This window comes from Silurus meridionalis, chromosome 3 (genome assembly GCF_014805685.1).
Source record: "Silurus meridionalis isolate SWU-2019-XX chromosome 3, ASM1480568v1, whole genome shotgun sequence".
In the NCBI taxonomy this organism is placed as follows: domain Eukaryota; kingdom Metazoa; phylum Chordata; class Actinopteri; order Siluriformes; family Siluridae; genus Silurus; species Silurus meridionalis.
In genome coordinates, this window is record NC_060886.1 from 25,590,340 (window position 1) to 25,612,834 (window position 22,495).

A 22,495-nucleotide genomic window follows, 5' to 3' on the forward strand; every position below is an offset into this window, starting at 1 on the left:
ACGCTACATTAATCACGCACTAATAAATGCCATTAAAATTCATTTGCATTTTGACAGCATTAATTGATATATGACTAATAAACTAATACATTTTTTTTTTACCTAATGAACATTCATTAGGTAACTTAACTTTTAATTTCTTTTGTATTAATATATCAATTAAGTCAACCACCATATAGAACACAAGCAGAGTAAACATGATGATGATCAGGAATGTCTCTGTTCTCAGTTATGAGGAATGTATATATTTTGTCAACGAGGACACTTTTTCATGTTGTAAGGGTGTACACGGTTATGTAATAAACCCCAACAGTTCTAGAATGATTTAGCCCATTTTACTTTCAATAAAATATATAGAAAAAATCATTATGCTGTTATTTTTTCATATCTAAAACAGTACATAACATTGTGTGATCATGGATGTCTTATTTAATTATAGTACATCATTTATAACCTTAAGTTTCACTCCCTGTAATTTAATAAAAGTGCGCCAATAACCTCCCCGGTTACCTAGGCAACGAACCAAACAGATGAGTTCTTTTAACAGCCTTGACTTGCTCCAGCCCTCATCAAACACAGGATCAACATCATCCACGCTGTGTGACCAAATACTGTATTTCAGACTTTTCCGTTAAAGAAGTAAATGTGGCATCCATACTACGGTAAGTCTTTACCGCTTCTCTCGTGTAGACGCGCACTCGATCTCACCCAGACAATAACACACACATCTGGATACGGTACTGTAGGTAAACATTTAATGTTCAGAGTGAAAAGTTATTACCTCACTGTCACTGTCACCTAAATATCTTAACTGTTCTGTTTTAGCTAAACTAAAAAAATGCGTTGTCATTTTGCTAAAATAAATGCATTTAAGAACAATCTATCTATGTATCTATGTATCTATGTATCTATGTATCTATCTATCTATCTATCTATCTATCTATCTATCTATCTATCTATCTATCTATCTCGTGACTTCCATATATACAATGCATACAATGCAATAGTTCAGGGTTTTTTGGTATGAATATTGGCATTATTGTTACAATAATTATTTAAGTCACGTGACAAAATAACTAATGCCACTGACCATATGTTTATTATCGTTTGTCCATACCTGCATTGTTATATTTTCATTATTGGAATTATATTTAAAGTTCGTGTACGTAAACCTGTTTTGTATTATTTCTGATCAAAGGAACTAAATGACCCAAAGATTCGTTCGTTTTGTTGAACGACATTTAAAGAACTAAGTCACTAAAATGATTATCCCTGGTGTATATGGTAAGTTCGGACTTCCTTTACTTTGGAAGGTTCTGATAGGCTGAGAGGTTGCGTGGTTGTCCCGCCCCCTGCGTTGCCATTGGCTGAAGTGGCTCAGTCGCTGCAAACCGGTAGAGCTTTTATCCAAGTGTGTGGAGGAGCTGGATGAAAGCAGACGAAGAGCACTTCTGTCTTTTCAGTGACTATGCCGACATTTATCTTTGCCCACATGTTTTAAAATTCCCTTTCTTTCTCCTTTTTTTTCATTAACATTAAGCAGTGTAGGCATTTTCACAACGAGCACGGAGTGAAGGATCAGTTCTAATCTTTCTTCAACATGGACTGTAGAGTGCTGTCAATTCAGAGTCACGTGGTTAGGGGATATGTTGGAAACAAGTCAGCTACTTTTCCTTTACAGGTGAGACAATGCAATTTTAACTTGCTTTTGAACATTCACGTGGATCTGTGTGTGTGTGTGTGTGTGTGTGTGTGTGTGTGTGTGTGTGTGTGTGTGTGTGTGAGTGAGTGTGTGATTTAAAATGAATGGAGGAGTGACACTAATGCATGTTCCTCTTTACAGGTACTTGGCTTTGAAGTGGACTCTATTAACTCAGTCCAGTTCTCCAATCACACAGGTAACTGTACAGAGTTATACAGTAACAGATCACTAAATCAGTGAACTCAATAGTTCACAGTGTGTATGGACTGTACATTTAACAATGCTGTATGTTCCCTGATGTCAGACTAGACTGATCAGGTTAGGTGATTATTGATTTATTGAGGCAAGGTGCCGCATGATAAGCAAGTTTTAAGGGTACAAAGATTACAGCAAAGAAACAATCGAATCTGTAATAAATTGCATTTTTTAGCATGCGCACAATAATTAACGTTAATAATTAAAGTTAATTAGTTATGGACTGAAAACACCCAAATGGTAGAAGTCTGGGTATGGCTGTGACATATGCAGTTTTTTTATTTGGACTTTAGCCAAACGAGTGCCTCAGTGTTGTTGAGTTGTTACACTTAACATTAGAGAGAGAGAAAAAAGAAATGCTCTTGCACATGCTTTTGGGTCAAAGTTCAATCAGCTTTTGTGTTTCTTTTGCTGAAAGCTAGTATAGACATGCTGAATATTAACATAGCCATATTTCTGTGTGCAGTTTATTTATTTATTTATTTATTTATTTTTATGATATTGTGAGGGTAATTTAGTCTGCAGGAAATGTCTCTACACTTGTCATAAGGATTCAAAATGGACTTGTGTGATGTTCTGTGTGATCCATATAAGCCCTACTTTACAATTGACGGTACTTAAAGGATTTACCGCTCGGTGCCAGATACTATACCATGCAATTTCAAAGATCAGAACTGGCTTTGTGGCACAAGAGGGACCTACACAATATTAGGCAGGTGGTTTTAATGTTATGGCTGATCAGTGTGTATACAGGAAACGCTACAGATGTAAGTGGGAATAATGTAAGATGGGACTTTACTCCAGATTTAAAACGGCTGTGTGAACTCTACTGTTTTGCTAGTGTTTGATAGCAACTCCCTGCTTTGTGACCCCCTAATACAGAGCAGGGGTCTGTTTTCACATTTCTTGTGTTTCTCAGAGCAACACAGTGTTCTCAATTATCCTAACCCCTCTTCTCCTCCCTGTTTTCTCTGATTCGGTGTTCTGGGCAATGCGCCAGGGACACTGAGTACTTGGGATGTTTCTTTGCTCTTCATGCCTTCTTTTAGTGTCCCATTGTCTTCATCCAATTCAAGTGTCACTTTCTGCTTTTTTTATCTCTTTCAAATGCGAATAGGGACAGGATGGGTGAAGATGGCTTGGTGATTAGCATGTTTGTCTTACGCCTTCAGGGTTGAGGGGTCTGAATCCTGCTTATCATATTTCTGTGTCTTAGGGGTTTCCTCCAGGTACTTTGTTTCCGCCTGCCAAATAATTTTTTTTTTTTGTGAAACAGGTTTGTGAATGTGCGATTGTTCCTTTTTATGGGTTTGGCAACCTGTCCAGGGTGTCCCCCACCTTGTGCCCCAGATTCTCTGGGTTTTGATTAGGGTAAACGTTTTAGAGAATGGATGGATGGATAGGTGCTAAACACCTAAAATGACTGAAATATTTATTTAACATTGTTGTTTGGAGGGTGACCAATTAGGTGACTATTGAGAGCGAAGAGGACGGGGACTGGTAAACCTGGAAAAAAAATGATGGGTTGTGGCCAGCAACGGTTAATATGTAAAATGCCATCTGTATGATAAATATAAATTCCAAATGTCAACTAAGGTCAAATACATTGGGTTTGCTTTATAATTTTGAATTATGCAAATTGGTTAATGTGGAGATTTTGATTATTGTGTGTTGGAGGCCTGGCATTACAGTGTGGTTGAGATCAGGGTTCTGTGGAGGACTTATTAAGTATCTGTTTATTTTGTTGGTGCTCTTTTGCAAGACCTTTTTTTGTTGCAGCTGTTGCACATTTGTCAAGGTTACATTCGGACACATACTGTATCACTGTTACCATCTGTGCATAAATACACAGTTGTTGAAATATTTATATATATGTATAAATCACGTTTAGCTTTAAACTCGTTTTAATTTATTTAAGAACAGACTGGGCTTAAACTGTAGCCACATGATTAATCTGTGGGAATATCTGACTGAGAGTTTCTCATACCAGTAGTGTTCATTCAATTGCTACACTTCTTCCTTCTTTCCTTCCCTTTTTTCCGAGTTACACAGTAGCTTGTACTTTAGCTAAGCAGATTAAAGCAAATGTGTACACCTCAGCTCTTTCTCTCTTTCTGTCGAAATAAATAGTTATAAAAGGGTGTAGAAGCACCTTTTTGTGAACTTCTTTTCACTTCCATGTGTACCAAATGTCTGCAAATGATGGATGTCGCATTGCGAACGATTGACGCATTCCGGACAAGTAACTCTTTCAGAATAGTGCAAAATTTTTTATTATTCATTAGACTTTGCATTTTTATAGTCTACAAGTCCACTACTGTTTCAGAACCCAAAATCTAACATTTTTATTTCATGATGTGGTATTCGGTTAAAAGTTGCTCAGGAATGGTTTAAGGAACATGACAAAGTGCTCAAGCTGTTGACTTGACCTTAACATTTCCTAGATCTCAATCCAACTGAGTATCTGTGATGTTCTGGATCTTTAAAGGATTTAAACTCCTGCTTGGTTCCAGATGCTACACCACACAGTTTTAGAGGTCAAATCTCTTTTGGTGGCAGAAGAGGGACCTACACAATATTAGGCAGGCCGTTTTAATGTTATTTAACATTAAACAGTGTGAACAGTGTGTATACAAGGAATGCTACAAATGTGGGTGGGAATAATAAAATTTAGGACTTTTCTCCAGAGACGGATCTATAGGCTAGCTAGTACAGATTGTCTTTAGGTGTAAGGAATTCTGTGCTTAACATCTTCTGTCTGTCTGTTTGTCTGTCCCTCTTTAATCTCTAGGCTACAAGCACTGGAAAGGACAAGTGCTGACTGCAGATGAGCTACAGGTCCTTTATGAAGGGATTAAACTCAACAAAGTCAACCATTATGACTATGTACTAACAGGTACATGAATTCAATGACACTATAATTCAGCTGTGATAGAATAAACAAACTAACAGACTCAGAAATAAACAGATTTCATAATTATAAAGGAAAACAGGTCTTAACTGCTTAAACTATTGGGTAACATATTGAACAGGTGAATAAATTACCAAAAAAAAAAGTTAGAAAACAAAACATACCTTGCTATAGAAACTGTAATGCAAAGCACGGAGGGTGATATTGTGATTTTGCTGCACATGGATGGCATTTCCTGGTCATTTAAACTTCTTCATAAAGCCTAAACACTGCTTAAAATGCCACTGTGACCATAAACACTGTAGGAGTTATCATTAATTTAGATAGCTTCGTTCTTGTCTGTATTAAAATCTCTTCTTTTGATTAGGTTACTCCAGGGATGTGTCTTTCCTGGAGATGGTGGTGGACATTGTACAGGAACTGAAGAGTGCCAACACGAATCTTGTATATGGTAAGGGACCAAAATGTTCCAGGTTTCATATGTTTTTTTAAATATGAGAAACGGCTATCAGGATTTTTATATTTTTCTTCTTTTGGTCTCTCACATTAAAAAAAAAAAAAAACTTGGACTGTTCTGATCTGTCTTGTATTATATGTATTCATATATATGTATGAGTATAGAATTGTCTTTAAATCTTTAACAGGAGAGACATGTTTTTTAGTGATGGTAATATGAAACAAGAATAATTTTCTCCTTACTGAAAACTGAATATCAGATGTAACTAGACCGAAGCTTCTGTGTGTTATTAGCAAAAGGCAGTGTATTCCAGTACTTTAAAAAAGCACTTTGATGTTCTTTTTTTTTTTTTTAACAAAACAGTGGCAAATGGTAATGCTAAATACCTATGGAATAGATAACATTTATTAAGAGTGAATTAACAGACAGGACTAAACCTAGCCATTTACACTGAACCAACTCTAGTCTATCATTATTTGTGGGCAAGGCTCATGTGGGTTGATCTGAATTGTTAATTATGTGAGGGTATTATTATGTGCTTGAATGTTGGGATTTTGCTAGTGAGATTTGATTACAAAACATTTCCAAACATAGAAAAACTTTATATCTCTATATCTCCAGTTTTATTACTTTGCTACAGTAAACCTTAAACTATCTAACTCACATAAACTACTGATTTTATTCAATAATTCATCCAAAGCAGTCATATGGCTTTTGGGAGTCTATGTGAGGCTATCAGTAGTAGCATTGAGTGAATCAGAAGGACTGATCAGGCAGGGCCAGGGTTTAGAGAGATCAGAGAGATCCAGAGAGATCAGAGAGATCAGAGAGATCGAGAGAGAGAGAGAGAGAGAGAGAGAGAGAGAGAGAGAGAGATTTTACATTGTGAGAAAGGTACAAGTAGTGAGGATGGGTATTTGTGAAAGCTACCGGGGATGAGTGAGTTAATGCTTTGATGTGCTTCTGTTGTTTTTCAGTATGTGATCCAGTCATGGGAGATAATGGATCAATGGTGAGTAACCTAGGGAGCCATTTCATTAATTATACTAATGTAGATTTTGTTATTCAAACACTTAAAAAAAAAAAAAAAATGATTTACTGCAAAGCATCCTGTGCTTTATATTTATTTATATACTTTTAGTTTACAGCAAAACTGCAATTTCTATTTATGTTTTTAACCCCACATTATAGTTTCCTGGTATTGTTCAGGAAAACATTGTACACTATTTATCATATGCATTAAATTAGCAAAACAAAATAAAAAAAAATTGTGGTAAAACAAGCAGAAAAAACAAGGTAATTAATTAAAGTCAACAAAAAGCTAGATAAATAATCATTTATCTGTTTACTTTTCAGTAAATGCTTTAACCTATTCAAAACTGTGGATCAGAATCCTATTCTGAGAATCCACAAGTCAGGAATCCTCCCTGGAGTTTTATTGTATAAAATCTAGCACACAGTAAAATATCACTATTTCAGCATTTACTCACACAGTGTTGTGCTGATTAGTGTTTATTACTGTGAAATCTTCACTGTGTTGGGTACAATCGTAGAGGGTTTTGTAATGCCTTGCGTCTGGTGATCCAGCTGAACCATAAGTTGACATCTCGGAGAAAGAAGACAGTTCTCTTTTGTCCTTTTTTCTCTTTTCCTTGCATCCATTTTTTTTTATTCTCAGCAAAAAGAGTTTAAATGCAAAGAAAGGATCCAGATGCATTTCAAAATATTAGAATAGAATGAGTTCATTTAAGTAGAAGTTTAAGAGAAAACAAACGCTTACCTGCACTCTGTTGTTTCCTTTTCCTGTTTGTAGTACGTTCCAGAAGCCCTGCTTCCTGTCTACAGGGACAAAGTGGTGCCAGTGTCCGACATCATTACACCAAACCACTTTGAGGCAGAGTGAGTGTACATATCTGATTTTCAGACTCAGGAGCTTGAACACCAGACAAGGGCATGGTGATTTATTGCTTTAATATAGATATCATAATAAATGATGTTTTTGATACACTATTCTAAAATATTGTATGTACAGATTGTCCCTGAGTTACAATGGCTTGACTTTATTTGATTTTTTTGATTTTTCGATCTTGTGATTACGATAGCGTTACGACAAAATTGTAAAAATATTTAGCATATATTTAAAAAATATTTTGGACGCACAGCTGGGATGAGCGTATTTCTTGCCACAGTGAGATGTCCCACTCCCGCAAGCGGTAGACAGATCCTCAGTGTGTATTCTTTTCTGTTTCAAACAGCAATTTTAGTGATAAAAGCATGTCTTCCAAGCGCCCTAGTATGTCTCCTGCTTGTAGTGAAAAAAAATAAAAATAAGAGGAAAACCATCAGTTTAAAGCAAAAAATAACAATTATAAATCAAAATGAAGCAGGAAAGACTGCCTCAGTCACATTACCATCTTCGACTTGATGTTACAAAACTGCCTCATGCCCACAATCAAACATGGATTTGAAAGATTAATGACTTGATGATGAACAGTTGGCTGGATTGATCTGCCCAGTCACCGCACCTAAATGCTATTGAACTTTTGGGATGAACTGAATCACAAAGTGAGAAAGGAATCTAGTGAAGAACATCAGATAGATAGATAGATAGATAGATAGACAGACAGACAGACAGACAGACAGATAGATATTCTTTTTTTATTGGGTGTAGACATAAAATGATAACACAGTTTCAGAATATCTTCTAATGAATATTTTTTTTTTCCTGAAAGGCTCCTGACAGGAAAAAAAATTTGTACAGAAAAAGATGCAATTGAGGTAAGTCTCTGTCCAGTATTTTAATATCAAGTTCAAGTTTATTTCAATAGTGCTTTTCAAGCAAACAAGTGGACATTGACATCTTGGACATCTAAAAGCAGCTTTACAGAACTTAACTTTTAAATCTATCAATTAATATCATAAAGGTGTACTTCCATGCTGTGATTTGGGCTTCAATACACCTCATTGTGAAATGCTAATCAAGTAAATATTTGCTATTGAATTTTTCAACCCCAATGCTGAAGACCTACTGACATGGTCTACTGATCCTGATTCTGGACTCCTTTCTCTAAAGACCAGACATTTTAGCCATCATTTCCACACAATTTGATTCCTAATCACACTGTCAGGCATCATCAAAAAAGAGTACAAGTTTTTTTTTTAGTTTGTTTCCTTATTTAGTTTCAGGGAGTTTACTGAAAGTGCCATACAGATGAATTATTTTAACATTTATATGGTCAAATAAATCTGTATTTAAAACCTGTATTTTCTATGACATTACTAGTTTAAAATACAGTTGACTCAGTCTATGTTTGTACAAATGCAATAATGTGTTGGCTATGGTAATTATAAACTTGGGAGCATAGTGTGTCTTTGTGTGTGTATATATATATATATATATATATATATATATATATATATATATATATATATATATATATAAATAAAGTGGAACCCACTTATCTCGACCTCGGTTAACTCGACAACCCTATTAAGTCGACGTTTTTGAAGTGGAACCGCCAAATTCAAGTTATGTCGTTAAATTTGCCATTTAACGTCAGTTATCTCGATCGGCACTGTGCAGCCGCAGAAGAACTCGCGAAAGTGGCGGAAAAATCAAGCCTTGCAGCTGCTACAGGTGTTGTATTGTATACTGGTGAATCTCTGCTGTTAGTTAGTGCACATATGCCTTTTGTTGTTAAATGTTATGCGATGAACGGGAGGCGAAAGCCGCGCTTGGTAGGAGCGCAGCGTGGAAACGTGGGATGAGCAGCAAAAGCATAGAATGAACAACGGCAGGATCGGGGGGGAAACCGCGATGCGCTTTGGGAAGAAAAGAGCAGCCGTTGAGAGAGTGCCGCATGAGCGCATGAGTGCTGCACATATACAGTACAGACCAAAAGTTTGGACACACCTTCTCATTCAAAGAGTTTTCTTTATTTTCATGACTATGAAAATTGTAGAGTCACACTGAAGGCATCAAAACTATGAATTAACACATGTGGAATTATATACATAACAAAAAAGTGTGAAACAACTGAAAATATGTCATATTGTAGGTTCTTTAAAGTAGCCACTTTTTGCTTAGATTACTGCTTTGCACACTCTTGGCATTCTCTTGATGCCTACTTTGAAGAACCTACAATATGACATATTTTCAGTTCACTTTTTTGTTATGTATATAATTCCACATGTGTTAACTTTTGGTCTGTACTGTATATATAATATAAACTTTTGGTCTGTACTGTATATATAATAAATATACAGTACAGACCAAAAGTTTGGACACAGAATGTGTGTCCAAACTTTTGGTCTGTACTGTACGTATAAGCAGTTTACTCAAAATACATTGTTTTAAATGTGTTCTATAAATAAAGTTTCCTTAATGACCTGCTAAGTTTGGAATGAAAGACTAACATTGGTAAGTGTGTTGGACTTAGTAAACAATTATATTCTATAATGGCAAGAATAACTATTGTAAATAACAGTTTTCACTTTAAGGTTCTTATTGTCACTTCAGAATAAACTGTAGACATGCCCATATGTAATGTTTTCATCAGCTCATAATTAAACTCATAAGAAGTTGAATTAGGTGTACTGGAAGCAGCATAAGCAGTAATGTGGGTAGATTGTGATATTCTGATATGGTACAGGTCAGGTAATAATATTTTCAGGCAGAGATAACTGAAATATTGTTGTATAAATGTCTGTGGTTCTTCTCATGTAGGCAATGGATCTGCTGCATGCTATGGGTCCTGACACTGTGGTCATCACTAGTTCAGACCTTCTCTCTCCTCTGGGAGATCAATATCTAGTGGCACTGGGGAGCCAGACAACAGGTGTGTATTCATAGTCTAGAAATTTGTTAGGAAGTTACATAAAAGAAAGTAATAAATTAGTAATGCTAATGATGGTAGAACCTGGAAAAATCTTTCTGATCCATTATTTCAAGTCCAGTATTTAGTTTCTGGTCTAATTAGCTAAATAATTTGCATAAATTAAATTAACTGTCCAACGACAGTTGAAAAAAGCTGGTTCAGGTTGTGCAATGCAAACTACAAATGCTGAATGATGTATATATTTTTTAAATACATTTATTTGTTCTTATCCTGTAATTAGTTTTGTTTACTGATTAAATACTTTGCTTGGTTTGCATTTGAACTGAAGCCTTTTATTTGCCTGAGTATATAGTATATATCCTATGTCAGTACCTTCATTGTGAAGTATATAAAGTAAAAGCTTTAATAATTGTTTTGGGGGAAAATGGAAATTACAATAATTTGCTTTCATAAGTGCACATACCTCGAAACCTATACTTTAGTTTAAGTAGCTTTGACTTGATTTTACCAATCTACTTCGAAAAAGTATTTTAAAACTGTCAGACTGCCAATTTTATTGGGATTCTCAGATTTTGAAACGCTTTTGTATCATCATAAGCCTCGTCGGGCCAGTTCACAGATCAGGACTTTGGCTTTAGTCATTCAGAACTTTGAGCTTGTTCTTCCCCGGTTACAGCAGACAAAAAGCAATGTTGCTGCAGGACTCTTTGAGCTTCCCTGACCAGTTTTTACCTGATCTTCTCATAAATTTTAGAACTACATTCTGTTCTTAATAATGTCACTGTTATGCCAAACCATATTACAGTCTTTTACAGTGTGCCATGGTGTCTCTCTTGTAACCCTCTTCTGATTCAACAATGAAATTCCTTACAAGATTTTCTAATTGAATGTTGCTGAGAAAACTCTTTAAGAACTGCAGCACATTTGGGTTTAATTAGGCAATGCAGGTGTATATTTTTAGTATTAAACATATTTGAACGTGTTTGTTTTTTTGGCCGTTTTCTTTTTCTCACCTAAAACATTTCTAGTTGTTTGCCGTTTGAATTGTATATGTTCCAGTTTTACAATGAAGGTGAAAAATGTTGTCTTTTTTCCCTTTTCTTTTTGATTTACACAAAAAGCCATTTTATCACGGATGTGTCGATAATTTATATCTAAAGTATATGAAACTGTTATGGGATTAGATACTGCTGATCCTCACTAGCAACTTATTCTCAGCATATCTAAGCCATTGACTGAAGTTTGGGACTGATAAAGCTAAATGTAAGTGTAAGGTATAGATTTGGTGAATGTACAGATTTGTAAGTAAATTTTTGTTTGGTCGGAAAGCATTTTTAAATTGTATATTATATGCTTTTGTTAGTAGTAAAACCTGTGAGTGGTATAAAAGAGAAATTACAGTGAGGTGTTTAAAGGAGTTTTGTGGGTATGATCCCATAAGTGTAAGGGTAACCAGTATACTTCCAGCTTTGATTCTGGATAAAAGCATTGTGAAAGTTAAACATATTTAAACATTTTTATATATATTTAAATATAAATGACCATTAAATGTTTATTAAACAGAAGGGTAATGTGTATGTGCAATGTGTATGAGCAACTTTTATACTTGTGGGGGTTACATTCTATGCAAAAAAAGTACCCTTGAATAGTACCGTGGGCAACAGTCTGATTTTTTTTTTTAAATAAACAAAAAACCTATACTTCAAGTTCTGATCCAGCAACCTCGTTAAAATGTCTAGTGGACATCATATACTGCATATAAACTTTCATTCAGGCAATATTTGTGAATAAAAATAATAAATTGTATTGTACGTGACTGTTGATTTAAAGACATATTTTGAAAAGTGTGTGTATGTATGAATGTATGTATGTATGAATGTATGTGTGCATAGATTTCTTAATTAAACGTAACACTTTTAACAGTTTTATTAACTAAAGCCATTGGCCACTTTTCTGATGTAAAATGAATTCCTATGAAGCATACAGGTTTTTGTTTTACACATTGCCTGTTGCAAACTCTGACATGTCTGTCTGTGACTGTGTTTTAGTGAATGCAGATGGCAGTAAAGAGACAAAACGAATCCGAATGGACATTCCCAAAGTAGATGCTGTGTTTGTGGGCACTGGTGATCTGTTCGCTGCTATGCTGCTGGCATGGACACACAACCACCCTAATGACCTTAAAGTATGAGTCAATCTGAATACAACATGTTCTGCTTATTATGTGACCTGATTAGTAATAGTCAAAACTGCATGTTCCTGATTCACTGACATAAACAATAATGTCATTTTCTTTAATGATGCTTCCTTGTTTTATGTCTTTCGATGATCATCTTTGTCTGGGAAAAAAAAAGGAGTCACTGTAAACATCTGTCTGGCCTGTAGTAATGTCATTTATCGTATCGATGTAGTTCGTACCGGCTCCAGTTTAGCAAGTGCACAGTGCCACTGTCATGCTCGAACAGTTTTCACTCTTCTAGTTCAATTAAAGGAAGAATTTAATGCTTCTGCATCCAAAGAAATTCTGTGCAATTGTGTGCCTCCAACTTTGTGGCAGTAGTTTGAGGAAGAACCACATACGGCATAAAAAGTCAGGTGTCCAAATATTTTACATGTACAGTGTACATTCTGATTACTGTACAGCTGATAGCATATTGTTTATTTTAATAGTGTGTAGAGTGAATTTGAGCTCATATCACCATTGCTTTAGAAACACTGCATTTAAATCTCTGTAGATGATCTTTAGATCTTTAAATGATTCAATCCCTAGATTTCCGTACAGCAGAGTCCCTGACTATCTTCAAGCAAAGATTGAAGACCTACCTCTTCCTGAAACACTTTCCAAGTTTGCTTTGTAGAATTCAAGAGTTATATTTATATTAAGTTTGTAATCTGGCGTACCAGTGTAGATTTATTCATTGCAATAGAACTCAAAGCACTTTTGTACGTCGCTCTGGATAAGGGCATCTGCCAAATGCCGCAAATGTAAATGTAAATCTTTAACTGCAGACATCATGCTTATGTTTTGTTTTTTAACAGAAAGCCTGTGAGAAGACTGTTTCTGTGATGCAGCATGTCATTAAGAGGACTATTACCTACGCCAAGGGTAAAACCAAATCTTAGAATGCCATAAGGCTGTGACTAAAAAGGCACTCGGCTATTGATTGTGGATGTGACCGAAACAGAATATTATGTCTGCATATTGTTGCCAGTAAACACATAATGTTAACTGAAAAACTTCTCTCATTTTCTTCATCAGAGGCAGCTGGTCCTGACCGGAGACCAAGTCCTGCAGAGCTGGAGCTGAGAATGGTGCAGAGTAAAGCAGACATTGAGGATCCAGAAATAACAGTCAATGCTGTGGTCCTGTAGGGTTTCACTTCCAATTTAATTTAGACTGCCTTATGCTCATACATGCAATAACAATCTTGCTTCAGAGGACACAAAGTCATTAACAGGTAGAGCAGGAACGACTTGTGAATGAATGAATGAATAAATGGCTGACTGACTGTGACTGAACCACACATGTAAAATCATTACGAGATAATAACCAAATACTAACTTTATGCAATGTTAAAATTTATCTTGGATTTCAGTACTGTATAGAGATGGAGATGTGCTGCTTGTAACGTTCTAGAAACACTGATCATGATGTATGCTGCCAGAATGGGATTTTTTTCCCCCCAGGTATAATGAAATTGAGAGACAGCTACTATAATACATTCACAATTACTTTCTCACTGTAAATGAGACGACAGGTTAAGATCACTACCTGATTGGAGTAGGACATGATTGCTTATAATGTCTAATGCCTGAGCACATTCATATTAATCTCAATGTACATAAGTTAAATCCATGTAACTTCTATATTCCACACAGTTGTTGATTTTTTTCTTTTTCATTCAACATGAATGATCTAATATTTATCTAATAATGTTAGTTGAATTATTAGGAAAGTATCATATCAAGTGGCTTTTTTATGTAATCAAACCAGCCAGTATTAAAGTATCTTAAAGAAAAATTATAGTTGTAAAGTTTTAAAAACAAAACTTGCTTTTTAATGAGGACCAGCAGTTATCTTCATCCGAACATGATATGATAATGATTTGATGATTTTTATTGAGAGCCAATATTAATTCTGTATAATAAATGTTGCACTTCTTCTGAGTTAGATTGCTGTGTGAAAGCTTTTTTTTTTTTTAACCACAAACTGCATAGTTTTACAAAATATAATTTGAAACATAAAACGCAAAAAGTATAATGTAAAAGTTATTTTGTAAACTGTTTTTGCCTCAATTTGGTAATGTTACATAACCCACCTAACTATTTCCTGAATCTTTAACGCTTAGCACGAAGCTACACATTTGATGATCACGTGGAGATTTGTAATCAAATATAAATGTAACTGTACCTCGGGACCTGTAAATGCTGCAGTCTATTAAAAATAAATAAATGTACAAGAAAGAATTGTCCAATTTACCATACAGCAGTAAAAATAAACTAATCTTTTTTGTAATCACATGAACTGTGTTTTATTTACAGATCGAGCAGATGAATGTTGTGTACAGCAAATAAAGATGATGAAATTTGTGAGATTATGTTCTTTAGAAATATATTTTATTATTCCTGTGAGGTTAGCAATAAAAGCAGTTTATCGCCTGATTTACATGGAGATCATTTGACTCATAAGGGTGAAGGAATGTACAATATTTTTAATTGAAAATTTAGAATGCAGTTTTGAAAATGCAGTTAAAGATTTGTAACTAACATTTGTGAGAGTGGAAAATGGTATTCACCCTCTATATGGGAAATGCCTCTCTCTCTGTAATGCCATGCGTTGTTATATTGCGTTTTGTATAGTATTGATGGTTTCTATAATTGTGATGTGATAGTTGTGGTATTAATAGGTGGATTAAGTCGGGTACGTCCCCACTGAAGGCCCAGGTACCAAATGCACGGCCCACCACTGCATTACACAATGGCAGTTTGGCAGTGAAGGAATGTTAGCCCCATACCTCTTGTTGCCTTCTGCCTTGTTCATTGTTATCTTCGTAAACTAGCCTACGTCTGTGGTGCGTGAGAGCCAGGAAATGATACACCAGTGGTAGGTTGGAAAAGCCACACAATGAAAGAGATAGGTTGATGTGCTGAAAATGGCTCACAATTAGAAGAAAAAATATTGATGTCACCCAATAGATTAAAACTAAAGGAATAAGTCTGGTTTCAAAATGGAAGAAGTAGGAAGTACAGATATTTGTGTAAAAAAATTCAATGAGTGAAAACAAAAGTTTGCTCCAAAAACAGTTTAGTATATAGTACTGATTCTGTACCAGAAAAAATCTACTTAAGTACAATAACGAAGTATTTGTACTTCATTACTTTCCACCTCTTTATATCCGTAAAAACTGAACTGTTAAGTATTTCTGTAAAAAATATATAAATATTTTAATATTAAATATTTTATTAATAAACTAGAATAAAACTCGAACTAAACTCTAAGCTATATCTGATATGATTCACTTTTACAGAGCACTGAAATAAGAGGATCATTATTTGAGATTCTTTATACCAAATACAGAAGAATTTCAGAATAATGTTCTTCAACATAAAATTGCAGCTGAATATTTGAAAATTTAAAGTAAACAACAGAGTCAAAAGTTTCAAGGAATCCACTGAAATCTCAAGATTCTTTGCACAAGGGACAAGGGTGAAAATCAATATTGGGTGCCTGTGATCTTCAGGCCCTCAGGCAGCACTGCATTTAAAACACTCATGATTCTGTAATGGAAATCAGCTATGGAGGAACTGCACACAGCTATCAACAAACAACAGTCTGCACATCCCAAAGTTGCTGGAGACTTCAAGCTACTGTGAAAATACTTTTTTTATTTGTGTGTTTTGCTGTTTGTTTATTGTAAGGTTTGGAATGTCTTCTGGGGACGTCCTCTGTATGTTTAATGAATATAAATAAAAATTGCAATGCAGATGCATAAACATTTTAAATAAAACATTTATTGTTCTATTATTTAATCATGAAACTGTAGCATTAACTGTGTAAACACTGCAGAATGTATTCTTTTGTCCATCACTGAAAACTACAACATGTCAGATCTCAATCAGCCCCTGAAGTGTTTTCAGCATTATTTATCTAAATTGTGACAGTAATTAAATAATTATGTTATTAATTTTTATTTAATTATTTTATTAATAAATTTGTCCATTACGATACATTTTTCCAAAATTATAGATAAATCTGTAGTCAGAACATGAATATACTGTAAGTGCTGTGTGTGTTTCTGAGGTAAATGATGACTGTAACAGGTCATAACATGTCATTCTGTAACTCCGCCTATTATGGCAGTGTCAAGTCTGAGACGACTGCAGTTCTTCATTTACAGCCTGCAGTGTTCTGCTCTGGTGGGTTTTACTTTATTCTCCATTTATGAAGGAATCTAATTTCTTTTTTTCATCAGTGGTAAAGGAAGTGATTACACCCTGGACCTACAAATTCATGTCATTAACCTGATAGAAAGCTGAAGTCAGTGAATGATTATTTCTTTAACAAAGTGAAAGTGAAACACTGAGTGTTCACACTGGATAGAAGAACAACAGCAAAATAAAATGGCTTCAGCGTTTTCAGAGGAGGATTTTTCCTGTCCTGTGTGCTGTGAAATCTTTAAAGATCCTGTTCATCTGCACTGCAGTCACAGTGTGTGTAAAGTGTGTTTGCAGCTGTTCTGGGAGAAAAAGGATCCAGAGAATGTCCTGTTTGTAGGAGGAAGTCATCAATGGAGATTCCTCCTCTAAACCTGGTGTTGAAGAACCTGTGTGAGACTTTCTTACAGGACAGAAGTCAGAGATCTTCATCAGAATCTGAAACAGTCTGCAGTTTACACAGTGAGAAACTCAAACTCTTCTGTCTGGATGATCAGCAGCGGTGTGTTTGGTGTGTCGAGATTCAAGAAAACACACCAACCACAAATTCTGCCCCATTGATGAGGCAGTAACAGACTGTAAGGTAAATATGATTTATCTATGAGGTCATGTGTCACATGGGAACAAATGCTGTTGTTCAAAATTATCTTAATCAATGTTGTTATTTGGAGTTAAAACAAAATGTAAAACACAAAGTCTCCATGCAGTGTGTTGATTTGTTTCAGGAGAAACTCAAAACTGCACTGAAGCCCCTACAGGAGAAACTGAAGATCTTTGAAGACTGTAAACTAAACTGGAGTCAGACTGCAGAACATATAAAGGTTAGAATCAATTAAATGGGTTTAAGATTATAATTGTTATATTTATTATAATTTATTTAATTTACTCTTAAATGCAGATTCAGGCCCAACACGCAGAACATCAGATTAAGAAGGAGTTTGAGAAGCTTCACCAGTTTCTACGAGATGAAGAGGCAGCCAGGATCAGTGCACTGAGAGGAAGAGGAGCAGAAGAGTCAGATGATGAAGGAGAAGATTGAGAAGCTGAACAGAGACATGTCATCTCTTTCAGACACAATCAGAACAACAGAAGAGGAGATGAGAGCTGAAGACATCTCGTTCTTACAAGTGAGGATAATTTATTGAGAAAGTAAAACTTCTTTCCATCATCAGAAACATCACATTTCAGTGGTGTAAAATGTAAATCACATCCACTTGTATTTGCTTTGTTGTGTTACAGAACTACAAGACCACAGTGGAAAGGTGAGTGATGTGCTTCCTGTCTCTCTCTTTCTCTGTGTTTCTGAATCCAAACTCTCAGTAACACTGACTCCTGAATGTTCTTGCAGAACTCTGTGCACACTGCAGGATTCAGAGGAGCTTTCAGGAGCACTGATCCATGTGGCTAAACATCTGGCCAACCTGAAGTTTAAAGTCTGGGAGAAGATGCAGGACACTGTCCAGTACAGTAAGACTTTTTTTGCAATGGTGTGTGTGTGTGTGTGTGTGTGTGTGTGTGTCTTTGTTAATAAACCTAATGTGATTTATTCTGATTTGTTCTTTTGAAAATATTTTATTTGATTTTGTTTATAATAATAATAATAATAATAATAATAATTATTATTATTATTATTATTATTATTACTACTACTACTACTACTACTACTACCACACACACACACACACACACACACACACACACACACACACACACATGGACAAAAATTAAGTACACCCTCTTTGAATTCAATGGTTTTATGTACAAGAAAATAATCAAAATCTGGTGCTTATCAGGTGTTAACCCTAGTATCAGACAGAACATGAGAACTTCTAGTTATTGCTGCTAAAGATGGTTCTATACGCTACTGAATTATACAAACAATAATTAGCAAAAATAAAATCAATCCTAATCAACTCATAAACAAGCAGCAACGGACTTTTATTTTGAAAGGTCTTTTTTGCCCGTTAACGAACGGAACGTTTCAGCGATTTTAAGAATGTGTGTGTGTGTGTGTGTGTGTGTGTGTGTGTGTGTGTGTGTGTGTGTGTGTGTTTCAGCACCTGTCTCTGGATACCAACACTGTTCATCCTGAACTCAGTGTATCTGATGATCTGACCAGTGTGAGATTCAGTGATGAGAAACAGAAACTTCCTGATGTTCCAGAGAGATTTGATGAATATTGCTGTATTCTGGGTTCTGAGGGCTTTAACTCAGGAACACACTGCTGGGATGTAGAAGTTGGAGACTGTACTGGATGGTTATTGGGTGTGATGACAGAATCTGCTGAGAGGAAGAAGAATGTGTTCTCCAGAAGTGGAATCTGGTGTGTAATTTATTATGATGGTAAATATAAAGCACGTTCTACACCACAGAGAGTCACTCTGCTCTCAGTAACACAGAAACTACAGAGGATCAGAGTGAAGTTGGACTGGAAAAGAGGAAATCTGTCCTTCTCTGATCCTGTCACTAAAACACACATACACACTTTCACACACACATTTACTGATAAATTGCTGCCATTACTAAGTGTTAATGGTAAAGACCCTCTAAAGATCCTCCCAGTTCAGTTCTCTGTAAAAGTGAATCAGATCATTTAGAGCTGAGTTTTATTCCATAATGTTAATGAAATATTGCAGATTAAAAGATTGATATTCTTTCTAAAAGTGTGTTTAATAAAGGAACTAAACAGTTAATTGTAAAAATAAAACTGTGTTGTGTATCAGGATTATGTAGTTTTGACTGCGTTACCCAGCAGCCACTGCACTGCCATGTCTGGATCACGTCACTAATCACTCACCCCTGTTTCTCTTCACCTTCATTTATTTAATTTTATTTTATTGATGTACTTTAAATTATATTAAATAAAATGTTATTGTTATGCAGGGAAATGAACGGAAAAGAAAGCCGGAGCACTGTTCGCTGTGGTTTAATGAAATAAAGAGAGCTATGAGCAAAAACACACAAACACACACAGCAGTCCAGTAATAGTCCCAAGTGAGATATCCGTGGTACGCCCTGGAGGGCACGGGTACATCCGGGGTGCGCTTTGGGGAGAAAGCGCAGCCGTGGCGAGAGTGTGGAGTCCGAAATGGAAGGACCGTATAGAGATACGCAAACATCAACATATACGAACAATAACGGCCGGTGAGAGTGTGGAAGTGAGGGGTTTAAATAGGAGCTGGGGATGAGTGCTAAACCAGTCCCAGGTGTGCACAATTGAAGCCGGGCACTTCAGGGAAAGTGGAGGTTTGACAGCCGCCAAAGCGGGCGTGGCAGGTGGATTCCTGACAGTTATGCTGTTAAATGTAAATCCTGGCTGAAATGTTTTGCTGGTTGTTTGTTTTATGTGTAAAACTGCAGTGTGGAGAATTAAAACTGTAAATTTTCCCTCACCAGCAGTTTATGGATTTACAAAGATCAGATAGATTTGTTTTAGTTCTGCGTTAAATTATCATTTTCAATCTAAAATAAAATATAAACTTAAATAAAAAAATGTATTTGTTCACAAAATTGTTTAATTTGAATGATTGCACAAAACCTACAGACAAAAATCATTCAGAGTAAATAAAGAATAGTGTTCTGGGATCTGAGGGCTTTAACTCAGGGACACTGCTGAAATGCTGAAGTTGGAGACTCTACATTCTGGGATGTACAGTAAGTGTGATGATAGAATTTGCTCAAACAAAGGGGATTCTATTATTTAGGAGTAAAGTGAATATACACAACCAGACACTCTCCTCTCAGTAGTACAGAACCTCCAGAAGACCATACTTTAACCTGGACTAAGACAGAGGAAAGCTGTCATTTAAAAAACTGTTAATATCAAATACATTTCCCCCTACAGCAGCCTCTATACAGGATCTCTGACCCATGTGTAGAATTATAAACTTAAACTTTTTAGGCACAGCGATCACACAATTCCACCTGCATATAAGCTACTTGCTCATACACATTTTACCATTATATTATTTTTAGTTTATTTATTTATTTGTACCATGTGAACGATTATTCTATATATATTGTAATTTATTGCTAAAAATAATTAAGTACGCAGACTTTTGCAGATTATAAGTTGCTTAAGATTTTTCCAGAATTTATTAGTAATGTGGTTGTTATTAATTGTGGATAATTAATTTTACAGAATGCAGTTACACCTGGACATGTTTAAATGCATTTTTATTGGACTCTCGCTGACTTTCGCTCAGTATTTATCTCACATTACATCTAAAATTGGATTTAAATATGCATTAATATTTTATTAAGTTGTATTTTATTAATGATATTATAGATTATTATATCATCATAGCCAATTTCAGTAAAATAGTAAAATAAATAGTAAACAGTTAATTTTTTTACAGATGTGTTATTTTGTTTCACCTTAGATCAATTAATCTAAAACATGAATATATCTTGAAATTTTAATTGGATTAGATGAAATAAAATTGATTTTGAGATATAATTATCTACTTCAAGTAAACCAAAAGTTTATTAAATTAAAAATAATGAGATAAAAAAATAGAACTTTATTAATAACTACAATTCAAGTTTATGTTTAAGTTTATTTCTTTAGCGGTTTTCACAATGTACATTGTCTCAAAACAGCTTTACAGAGCTTAAAAATTTTAATGAATGATGTGTATTTATCCCTGATGAGAAGCCTGGGGCAAATGTGGCAAGGAAAAACTCCCTTAGATGAATAAGGAAGAAACCTTGAGAGGAACCAGACACAAAAGGGAACCCATCCTCATTGGGTGATATCAAGAGTGTGATTATAAATCTTAAAACAATACAAAACACTGGAGAGTGAGAACTAACATGAGTACTGGAGTGTGTGTGATTATGAGAAATGTCGTTTCTACAGTCTTATACAGTCAGTTGACTTTGTGGAACCAGGAGCTTCTGAGCAACTCATAAAATAGCTCAACATTTGAGATCATCATAGATCCAACACCAGCTTCTCCATGCCAGAGCCTTTATTTAAAAAATAAATAAATAAATAAATAAATAAAAGGAACCACATTTGCATTTTTTTAAGTGCAGGTTTCTACAAACAAATAAATCACAGGATAAAATCATAAGTCATAAATGTTTGTTCAAATGTTGTATTTGTAATGTGAAATAAATTTATTAATTTTCATAAAATGTCCACTTTGTTGAATAATGTATCTCATCCACTAACTGCCCAGCCAACATGTCCATGTGGGCCCCACATAGGTTTTATCTGGTTTATATGGGCATCATGTGGGCATGGGGTCAGAGTGGGCACTTTGATGGGCTGAAGGTGGGCCCCAGTTAGGCTGCCCATTTTGTTTATTCAAAGGCCCTGTATTGGCCACATTTGGGCTATATTTATCTATATTTCTCAAAAGAAATCTATCATTTAATTATTCAATTGATGATAAATTCAATTGCTATGTTTTTTTGCGTGTTTTATAACATCAACAGATTAAAAAAAATTATATATTAACAATAACATGATATGACCTTAAAAAAAAAAAATCGGTTGTACAGCTCACAGAGTCTCTCATTGGCTCCTGTGTCTCTCATTGGCTCCTGTGTCTCCCGTCTTTTGATTCTGAAGAAACGGTCATCACTCACTACCTGTGATGCGGAGAATGAGGCGGAAGCCGAAGTAGACGCACTACAAGTCTTTAATGAAAAAAGCAGGAGAAAACACACATACAGCGTAGCGGTGTAGTCCTGTGAACACAAATGGCAGTCTGTGTAAAATAATCCACTGGACCGCGCCTGGGAAGCGCGGCGCTGGCAGCAGCAGAGAGATAGCAGTGCAGACAGCGTGACTCGTGGAAAAACAATAATGGACAAAGTGGAAGTGAACATAGGCTGCTTATATGTGTGTGGTTAATGGAGATCAGGTGCACCGTGTTAGTAATCAG

General features: G+C 35.4%; 1 protein-coding gene and 1 pseudogene across 1 annotated transcript; both read left to right on the forward strand.

The window, feature by feature from the left end:
* The first annotated feature begins 528 nt into the window (after window positions 1-528).
* Window positions 529-14,684, forward strand: pdxka (pyridoxal (pyridoxine, vitamin B6) kinase a). The gene is made up of 12 exons (XM_046845746.1): window positions 529-662; window positions 1,544-1,681; window positions 1,844-1,898; window positions 4,749-4,853; window positions 5,236-5,319; window positions 6,303-6,337; window positions 7,139-7,224; window positions 8,058-8,103; window positions 10,052-10,163; window positions 12,212-12,348; window positions 13,203-13,269; window positions 13,423-14,684. The coding sequence occupies exons 2-12, from the start codon at window positions 1,601-1,603 to the stop codon at window positions 13,533-13,535; spliced, it is 921 nt and encodes a 306-aa protein (XP_046701702.1). The 5' UTR covers window positions 529-662; window positions 1,544-1,600; the 3' UTR covers window positions 13,536-14,684.
* Window positions 14,685-16,716: 2,032 nt separating this feature from the next.
* On the forward strand, window positions 16,717-20,440 carry LOC124383376 (annotated as a pseudogene).
* The last annotated feature ends 2,055 nt before the right edge of the window (window positions 20,441-22,495 follow it).